Source organism: Hoplias malabaricus, chromosome 4, assembly GCF_029633855.1.
Source record: "Hoplias malabaricus isolate fHopMal1 chromosome 4, fHopMal1.hap1, whole genome shotgun sequence".
Classification (NCBI taxonomy): domain Eukaryota; kingdom Metazoa; phylum Chordata; class Actinopteri; order Characiformes; family Erythrinidae; genus Hoplias; species Hoplias malabaricus.
Genome location: NC_089803.1, coordinates 37,820,237 through 37,831,286, shown reverse-complemented (window position 1 = coordinate 37,831,286; position 11,050 = coordinate 37,820,237). Strand labels below are relative to the sequence as shown.

Below are 11,050 nucleotides of genomic sequence, written 5' to 3'. Positions count from 1 at the left end.
TTGGAGAGAAGACAGGGGATTGAACGCTGGACGGATATGGAGACTGGACGTGACTAACAGGGGACTGAACATGAGACAAGATAGGGGGTTGAAACATAGACTGGACAGGGCTGACAGGGGACTGGACAGGACTCACAGGAGACTGGACTGGACTTGGTAGGGGAACAGGGACCAAGACGTTTACGGGGACAGACATGAATACAGTAACAGGTACAGGGACAGAGACAAAGGCTGACACGGGTACTGGGACAAGGACAGAGACGGGAACCATGACAGGGACAGACAAGGGAACCAAAATAACAGGGGGGTGCCCAGGACTGGCTAATGTCTGTGGGGCAGTCTGAGGAACCAGCCTGGGCACAGTTCTGGGGATCGGCCCTGAAGTCCTTCGGGCCGACCTACGGACATGGACAGGAGAGGCCGTAGCCACAGTCACGGGGACAGGAGAGGCCGTAGCCACAGTCACGGGGACAGGAGCGGCGGGTGCCGCCGCAGTCACGGGGACAGGAGCGGCGGGTGCCGCCGCAGTCACGGGGACAGGAGCGGCGGGTGCCGCCGCAGTCACGGGGACAGGAGCGGCGGGTGCCGCCATCACGGGCACTGGAGCGGCGGGTGCCGCCATCACGGGCACTGGAGCGGCGGGTGCCGCCATCACGGGCACTGGAGCGGCGGGTGCCGCCATCACGGGGACTGGAGCGGCGGGTGCCGCCATCACGGGGACTGGAAGCCCCGCAGCAATGTCCACGGGGGCAGGGGAACCTGCGACGTCGTCCACGGGGGCAGGGGAACCTGCGACGTCGTCCACGGGGGCAGGGGAACCTGCGACGTCGTCCACGGGGGCAGGGGAACCTGCGACGTCGTCCACGGGGGCAGGGGAACCTGCGACGTCGTCCACGGGGGCAGGGGAACCTGCGACGTCGTCCACGGGGGCAGGGGAACCTGCGACGTCGTCCACGGGGCAGGGGAACCTGCGACGTCGTCCACGGGGGCAGGGGAACCTGCGACGTCGTCCACGGGGGCAGGGGAACCTGCGACGTCGTCCACGGGGGCAGGGGAACCTGCGACGTCGTCCACGGGGGCAGGGGAACCTGCGACGTCGTCCACGGGGGCAGGGGGACCTGCGACGACGTCCAAGGAGGCAGGGGGACCTGCGACGACGTCCAAGGAGGCAGGGGGACCTGCGACGACGTCCATGAAGACAGGAGAGCCACGCGCCGCGCTCTCGAGGACAGGAGAGGCGCGTGCCGCGCTCTCGAGGACAGGGGTTTGTGCTGCTCGCCGGGCTCGCGCTGGAGCTGTAAAGGGTTTAGGGGGTTTCACAGGCGCACCCATTAGATCACCTCGAGGTGCGCCCCTGTTAGCCTCAGACCTCAGAGCTACGGAGGTGAGGCTAACAGCCCCTACCCTTAACGCCCCCCCAAAAATTTCCCCGGACCTGAGGGGGTAATCCTCCAGCGAGGGGGGAACTCCAGCACGGTTCTTCCGCCGACTCTTTCGACTCCCGCTGGCGCAACTACTCGATTCCCGAGTCGACTCCTCCGCTATAGGATCCGGAACAGCGCCAGGCAGGAGCTGGAGCCGGCGACTCCATTCCGAGGCCGCTTTCAAAGCCTCCCCCACAGGATCTTTGGGGCCTGTGCGGAATGGAGTCCGGCGAACGGCACACCCCTTGAGGTAGTAATCCGCGCTAGCTGCGTCCTTGTGGTCGTACATTCTGTCAGGAACGAGGGGCGGATTGAGGGAGGCGGACGCATTCGCTAAAACACGGGATAATTTAAAATAAACAAAACAACGATACTTAAACAGGACACAAACAAACAAGGAGCCAAACAAGCTAAATAAAACAAAGGAAACTGGACAGGGAGAACAGGACAGACGGACGAAAAGCGACACGACAAAAAAGGAGAAGAAACGGGGAAACTCTAGAGACAGACGGACAGACTAAATAACATGACCAACTAAACACAGGATAAAGGGGAAATGTACGACAAACAGGACGTGACACAAGAGGGCTTAAATACAGACACAAACGAGACACACCTGGACAGATAACGAGGACGGGTTAACACATGACAGACGAGGAGGCGGGACGAGGGCGGAGACAAGGATATAAACAAAACATAGCCATGTGCGAATAAAGCACATGGCGGGGACAACAGACTGACAGGACGAAGGCGTGACAGTCACATTGAAGGATTCATGAGCAGTTAGAACAGAATAAAAAATAAAATCTGATATTAAAAAAAAAGTCAGAGCATAAAAAATACAAAAAAGGCCAAAGAAAAAAACAAGCTCACAGTCCAACTTAAAACCAAAAGAAGAGCAAAATCTAAAAAGAAAGCAGTCCAAAAGTACAGGAAAAATAAGGCAGGAAACAAAGGGTCAGAGAGTTATCAAACACCTGAGAAGAAACTGCACATAATTGCAAACAGTTCTTCACACTGAGCAGGCTGAGAAAGAGGGCTTTAAAAAGGAAGTGGAGAGAGTGAACTAAAATCAAGTGTGGAGCAATTAAGAGTTGCTTTATTCAATATATGTTGTTAAATGATGAATATTGAAATTTAAATTCCACTGAAACCACTCAGAAAAAAAAATATTAACTTGAACAGACATTTTAACCCATGCAACCACGCAAAAATTAGAATGCAATTTCCATATTTTCATTTTATTTATTTATTTATTTTTGATTGGGTTATATGCACTATGCACAACATGGCATCTTAATCAGCAAACGTCTATGCTATCTAGGATCATAAGTTGCCTAAACAGAGCAAGTGAGTAATTTATAATTATTAAGTGAATATGTAGTAATTATGCTTAAGTATAAGTGGTAAATTATAAATCAATCAATCAATCAAATTTTATTTGTATAGTAAATTCACAACAGAAAGTAGTTTTAAAGAGATCTGGGTCCACGCCTCCTATGAGCAAACCAAGGGCGACAGTGACAAGGAAAACTCCCTCAGCGTAAGAGGAAGAAAGCTTGGAAGGGACCAAGACTCATACTGGGGAAACCATCCTCCTTGGGTCAACAACAGAGAGCACATCAGAGAACAGAACAGAAGTAAAAGTGAACTGAGATAGTGGTTTATAATAATGTGAAGGTAAAATATTAGTGATATACGAGTATGAGGAAGGAGGGGGTGGTCGGTGATTCTGTCGGAGGGTAAAAGCAGGTGCAGAGTTAAATTGGAATAAAACAGTAACCATGCAAGGCCAAGCATGATGTGAGAGAAGGCCAAGATCTTGTACAGGATACACAGGGTCAGGAGCTGGATCAGGGCACCACCTGGAGAGCAGCAGATACAAGACATCTCGAGGCATGAGAGAGACAGGAGAAAGAAAACCAGACAAGGAGGGGAAATAAAGAGGTTAATAGCTTCATGGTAAAGCAGGGGCAAAACTGCCCTGCCAAAAATTATCCACAGGCCAGGCAAGATAACCCAGCAAAAGACAAATGGGAGATATGGAGAGAGTGCAGTCTGGTTGGTGGTTACCAGAAACCTAACTTAAATATACTGTAACTATATATGGTAGTGAGACAGAGTTAATACACAGTAGCGATAATATGAAAACCAGATCTAACACCAATAGACAAGGAGTAGCATGAAAGTGAGTAATTAACCTAAAGCTTGTGTGAAAAGGTAGGTTCTCAATCTAGATTTAAAGATTGAGAGTGTGTCTGAGCCACAAACAGTAACAGGATGGCTATTCCAGAGTTAAGGAGCTTTGAGAGGATAGGCTCTTCTTCCTGCATTGTTTTGCTAATCTCACATATATTTAATTATGTGCTCAGTCGCTCAATATGCCATATTTCCAGTTCAAACTAAAGTCAAAGAGAGAAATTTGTAGTCTAGAACCACTCTCTCACCTTATTTCATGTAAAAAAATACAAAATAAATAAATAATGTGTTAATATGACTTGTTTCCAGATAAAGTAAAAACATCAGCCTGGGCCTGACTAAATACAAGCTTTTCTTGTATTCCACTGTGTGGCGCTGTGTAAAGAATGGACTGCAACTGAGAGCAGTGCTGTATTCATGCCACAATTGAAAAGCAATCACTATCCAATCACAGTCCTCTACAGAATTTGGGCATGGTTTATGGCGCTACATTTAGTATTGCTGTCACTCAGCTTCTGGGCTCAAATCCTACTTCAGGTCTCTGTGTGTGAGGAGTGCATTCTCCTTGTGTCTGCGTGTGTAATCTGAGTGGTCAGGTTTCCTCACATATTCCAAAAACACATTAGTAGGTGGATCCCTCTATCATTGCAAACCCTGTGTAGTGGACAGTATAAAGGGTTAAGGAGTGAAACACAGAGTGAGCACCTGTAAGGGTCTAATTTCTTATTGGCAGCTGGCAGCAGAAAACACTAGTCATTGGCAGCTTCCAGCCAGTATTTGGCAGCCGCCAGTTGGTCAAAGCAGCCACAAATCAGCGACGGCAACCATCATTTGGGCAGTAGGATCTGCCTGTTACATGTATTCTCATCAGTAGTTGTCAGTACATTTTATAATTTCAGTCAGCTCTGGTGAAACTGGCCGCCAGTGAGCGGTGAGGTATAATATCAATCATTAATAATAATAATAAAAATATCATCATCAATGCTTACATTATAATACTATAATTATATTAGTACACATGAGCATAACAACAGACCTATGTGGTGCATAGGGGTTTTTTTTGTTTTGTTTTGTCAAAAATTTGTGGGTAGATTGACCAGAGGAGGGTAGGTCTCCCCTTGTGAACCTTGGTTCCTCCCAAGGTTTCTTTCTCAGCTCTGAGGGAGTTTTTCCTTGCCACTTTCGCCCCTGGCACACTCATATGGCAGATTTTTACACTTTTTACATTTCATGTTAAAACTTTGTCTTTGCAGGAATTCTGTGAAGCTGCTTGTGACAACATCAGTTGTAAAAAAGCACTATACAAATAAATTTGATTTGATTACCTGCTGACAATTTACCATCATTCACCATGTATCAATACAATTAGCCTATCATATTTACCATTGTATATTACTGCCCAGCACGTGTCGAATGTTATACACAGATTACACACACAATTACCACACACCATGACCCCAGTTATGCAAATGACATCCAATGTGCGCCCCAAAAGATTCCAAAAAATTGTAGCTGCTAGTCCTCACGGGAACTCCCATCCCTTCCCACAATCCAATTATACATTAACATAAACTGATAAACTCAAGAACAGAAGTTTGGACACCTTCATGGTATGAATACTAATAAGCCCTCAATAACTAGACGTTGTAGTCTTGGAAATCCATTCTTGTGTTCATTTATAAATTTAAAGCAAGACTTAAATGTTCATTCAGTTAATTAAAGCACTTATCACAAATTGATATATTTCCTCTTTTTAAATATTTAACTTTCAATCACATTAAGTAAAAAAAAAAACTATGAAAAATATTTACCATCAAAATTTATGGATAAAAAAAGCGAAAATTGCTTTGGTTGTTAGTGCCATCATAATGCATTTCAACTTAGTTAGCTACACAGGTCGCTTATTAAACAGCAGGGCTACCAACAATAATGCACAGGCCATTTGATCTTCACAATTTCAAATGACCCCTCATATATGGTCTCAGATCCAATTACAAGGCCGGCATTAAATATGAGCAGGGATGGGCTCACTGCTGTGTCTGATCCACTCGTACCAGCACAACACACTAACACACCACCGTCATGTCAGTGTCACTGCAGCGCTGAGAATGATCTACAAAATATGCAGAGCAACAGATGGACTACAATGTGTAGCTGTAGAAATACAGTGTGCTCTTGTAAACAGTGAAAATGAGAAAATGGACAAAGAGAAAAAATGAGATGGTCATAATGTTAAGGCTGATGGGTGTATACCTGTACTGACCTGAGATCAGGGCCAGTTTGTATTCTGTACTGACCTGAGATCAGGTCCAGTTAGTATTATGTACTGACCTCAGATCAGGCCCACCACCTGGAGGAAACCCACAAGGACATATGTCATAAATGTAAATATACTATAGGCAATGTATTTATACTGAACAAAGTAAAGTAAATACAAGTTCCATTTTTGTACCTTAATATGGCTAAAAAAATAATTGTATTGTCATAAAATGAAAAACGAAATATACTAAGTTAGAAAATGAATATTTATGTTTTACTCTTATTGGCATATTATGGTAATTAAGTAAAAAATGTGTTTAATTTAAATGTAAGCAATAGTTAAAGGTGTTGGGTTTTTTAATTTTTTTTTTTAAACCAACAGTTTTGTGTTTGGATTTTTATTTATTTATTTAAAAAAATTCTGTTTTTGAAAGTCAGTGAGAATGTTTGAAAAAAAAAAAAAATTACTGGGCCTGTCTAGATTAAGACGTGTTCATTTAATTGAATTATGTGCCTGTGTATATTTCAGCCCCCAGGTGGCACTTCAATGTCCGTTGCGATTCACAACTGAAGGCTGACATTAGTGGTTAATGGTTTTACTGAACATATTTACTTTATTAACTTCTTACAGTCATTTGGCTTTGTTTGTTTCCATTGTTAAAACAATAAAATCACAAATACAAATGTGTCTGAGTTTTCAGAAAAATGTAATTTAATCATCATATTTGCATGCATTAATACTATAGGATCAGTACAGCCAGGTAACACAAATAATTAAGATGGTCATGAAAAAGTAGATAAAACAAAAGGGCAGAGCAAATATAAGTAAGAAAATATTTTTTTGGAGTGCAGTCTGGGCTTGATTTATAGAGAGGAGTAAATTGAGATATAAAAATGACAGAGACCTGAATTTGTGTTGTTCTCATAACCCGAATAATAAATGCTAAGGAATCAAAAATAGAGTAAGTTCCGTGAATGGTATTAAGGGTCATTACAGAAACACACAAATCTAGTGTGATAATAAATGAAACATAAGGTATAAAATGAACAAAACATTAAGTAATGCAGTGACTACTGATTACTACATTATAGTAAAATCCAATACAATCACATGGAATTCACACCAGAATATTAAAAAAGCACTTCAGAGTATACAAAAAGCCATTAGAAATATATTATTTACAGTGCATAGTATGGAAATGCTTATTGTGTTTTCCAGTAAGAGCTAAACTGCAGGCTACTGCTACTTAACTTAGAGAAGAGAAACAAATCAATGTTTCACATTTCATCACCTGTTTTGTTTTCAGATAATCAGCCATACTCTTTCAATACTCCTTGGTTCAGCTCAAAATGAGTATAATTAATGTGTGGCATTTGCAAATATGTTGGCCTAATACAGGACCTGGAACAGCAAATACATTACATCATCACAGATTCATAGTTTTATTGTGACCATCTATTACACAATATCAACTTATTGCATGCTTCTCCTTCCACAGTTTCTTATGGCTTATTTTATTGCTTTTCAGTATTGCATACAAATATTTATAACCTGTATTAATCATGTTATTATTACAATATGGCGAATAATACCTATGTAAAAAATAATACAAATCTGACAGTAAAGATAGAAATTGTGCTGCACTGTGAACTATATAAATGATTTTCCCTGGAAATCACAAGAATAAATGAAAAGTATATATTTATTTTGAAAGAAAAGGGTTAGAAAATACAACTGGTATGATTCATGTAGGTATATCTAAATCCCAAACTCTTACCTGTAAATACAAAACCCCATTTCTGGAAAAGTTGTTGGACAATTTTTTCAAATGTAATAAAAATAAGACTGTGGTTTTTGTAATTCTCCTGATTGTGTATTTAACTTATAAAGTACAAAGAAAATATGTCCAGTGTTTTCACTGACCAACTTATTTTTATTTTATAAATATAAACAAATTTGAATGTTTCCTGCAAAAAAGTGTAAAATAAGGCTGACAAACATACTGAATATTTAAGCTGAACCGTTTTGAAAAATTCCACAGTATGATATTCAATATAAAATGTATAAAAGGACATCTACCAAAGGCTCTGTGTTAATGGAGCGAAGTGCCAAACTTCTTTAGGCCACACTTCATGAGAGAATTGTTCTAAACAGATCAAAAGCCATTACTCAAAGCAGGAATGCAAAGAATTTAGTTTATTTCATAATCTACTGTACTAAATGTTAAAAAGTCTGAGGGTATCTGGAGACCCACTGAACAAGCATGGCTTTTTAGCCCTTAGAGGGCACTGCATGGGGAACTGTCTCAAGCTCAGATGTACCAAAAGTCAGAAAATGTGTGCTGTATTCAGCTAAGTTATGGTTTGTTTTTAGAAAAATAGACAAAAACCTTTCTGTGGAAAAGACAAAAGGAACCATCAGGACTGATATTAGTGATATGTGCAAAAGCCAATATCTGTTATTTAGGTGCATCATGGCACATGGCATGGGTGACTACCATGTGTGAAGGATTTTGAGGAAACATATGCTACAATCAAAGCAACATGTTTTCCTGTAAAGTTCTTATTTTCCATGTTCCCCAAGCCTCATTCTGTGTGTACTACAACAGTGTGGTTTCACAGACATACATGTGCTTGACTGAAGTGTCTCCAATGGTGCATCATAAAGAGAAGGATCAGACAAGAGTGACCACAGAATGTTGAGTCTTACATCAAGCAAGAACAGGCAAAAACTCCACTTGCAAATCCCAAATTATTAGGAATAAGGAAAGAGTACATGGTAAATGTGAATCTGTTCCAATATTTTTAGAATGTGTTGCAGGCATCACATATAAATTTGTTTGTAAGTTGGTAAGCGAAAACACTGGATGTCTTTTCTTTATATTTTGGTCAGTTAAATTGAATTTCTAGAAAATGTATAGATTCTTGTTTTAACTATATTGCGATGGACTGGCTCTCCATCCTGGTTGTATTCCTACCTTGTGCTCAGTGTTTCTGGGTAGGCTCTAGACCCCTAGTGAAACTGGACATGAATGAATAAATGCATAGTTTTAAATGCATTTTGGGTGAAAAAAACTCCCAGGTTTTCAGATAAATATTATAAAGACAGAATAACCTATTTACATTTACTTGAAAAATAAAAGATAAACAGAGTTGCATTTAATTATCATTCTAAACAATAGTTTAAAAATGTGTTTTTTAATAAAGGCGACATGCTTCTTTTAACAAAGAAATAATTTGTCATTAACACAGTTTTAATATGGCATTATAATCCAGTGTAATCTAAAATTCTGAGGCTGTCAGTGTTAAGACTTTTAATGAGATAACCAGTTCTTCCAGTGTATTCCTTTAATCTGTTCCAGTTTCTTAAATCCAGTGATATTCATTAAGATCCAGTGGCTGTATTCTGAGATGCTATAGTCTTTTGGATTCAGTGGCTCAGACCTACCTTAAAAATATCAATAATTAAACACAAATGGTTTTCCTATTACATTTACACTGCAATTACATGCAATATGTGACATTTTCCAGTTGTGAGACCAGTTACTTGGTCTTTCTCTTTTGAACGTCTATGTGAGAATCTGACAGTGTTCCAGAGTGCCAGAGATTGCTTGAACTACCCAAACCAGTGATTTGCTGTCTTGTTGGTACTTACTGGCCATAAAGTACCAACTTTATTGCAAATACATGCAATAAAGTTTAGAAACACTAATTAAACGACCTTACTTCAACTTATTATAAGTGCCACTACAACACTTGCACCTGTATCATCTAGCATACCATACAATACAGTAAAATTTAAATACCACCTTAATTTAGTTAATTACTGCTTAAAACAGCCATTATGTACAAGTTATTCATTGTTTAGGAGATACTTCTGCATTTCTGCATAATTCATGTGTATAAAATATCAATGATTTAATCAATGCATAAAGCTTTCATATTTGGGGGACAGGAGAAAATCTAACTCTACCTTTGTTTCAGATGTAAAAAAAAAACAAAAAAAAAACTACAGTCTCAACTCTGTGGATCTGGAAGGATGTTTAACTGTTATTACTGAGAAACAAATAGACATGAGAGAGTAAGAAGATAAAACTTCTCAGAACAACGAACTGATCCTAGAGCCCAAACTGCAACATCACTGAATGTGTCTGAGATGTTCCAGATTGTGAGAACCAGATAATGAAACCAACAAAAAATAAAATCTGGATTTGTGAATAATTGTCCCTGCAGATTCCTATGAAATAGTGAAAATAAGATTCATGAAAACATCAAAGTTATTAAAAAGGCAATGAGAGGGCACTGCATACCAAACATTTGATTGGTATTTAGATTTGAGGCTTCTGTTTAGTATGATTTATGAGTTTACTTTCACCAAACTGAAAAATGAATTATGTACTTAATGGCTGTTATGACTAGAAATAAAATACAATTGGCATAGTGATTACTTGTATACGGCAATAAAGTATTATACGAAGTATAAGTAATGAGTAACCTACTGGTGGTGTGTGACAGAAAAAGCTCTATCAGTGCTGTTCACTTTCAGTATAAGTAGAATAAGTTGATATTTTAAATACAAAATGGAAGAGAAACGAACAAAAGAGCCAGTACCTAAGTGCCTATTACAAACACACACACACACATACACACACACACACACACACACACACACACACACGCACACACATATATAAATACGCATACATAGAAGTACCTATGTTCACTTTATAGCAAGACTGAAGAACAGTGATTATGGAAAGCCTGAATGAGTCTTTGGGGAAGTGTTTGGGTTTTTCGGGGTTTGTTATTATCTTCAGGCAAAATAGCCTGTTTGTTTTTGACACTGGAATTGCTAACACAATCTCTTATTTTAATTTAAAAAACACTGAAGAGACCAGGCCCTATTCATCTTTCTGGATAATTTCAGTCTTGAATAATGCAGAAGACCTTAGTCAAGATGTAAATGTGTTTGACAGAATCAGATGTTCATCTGGAATTTTGGACACTTCCCCTCATGTACACTTGCTCTGAATGTGGAAGTAGTAATCAGAGTGAGCTGCGTCCCACTTTTCCTTATCTTTAGAACAGCTCCCTTCACCCTGTGAAAGTGGGAGAGTTGAGTGAGCAGAGTATTTAATAAAAGCACAGAAGCAGAACTGAACATTACT

At 40.3% G+C, this 11,050-nt stretch overlaps 1 protein-coding gene across 3 annotated transcripts in view; it reads right to left on the bottom strand.

The window, feature by feature from the left end:
- Window positions 1–6,578: 6,578 nt before the first annotated feature.
- Window positions 6,579–11,050, bottom strand: part of myrf (myelin regulatory factor) — a 35,619-nt gene continuing 31,147 nt past the window's right edge. For all 3 annotated transcript variants that reach the window (XM_066667809.1, XM_066667810.1, XM_066667811.1), the window contains one exon: window positions 6,579–10,981. In XM_066667809.1, the coding sequence (XP_066523906.1) occupies window positions 10,895–10,981 (87 nt within the window). In that variant the 3' untranslated portion in view covers window positions 6,579–10,894. The remainder of the gene's footprint in view (window positions 10,982–11,050) is intronic.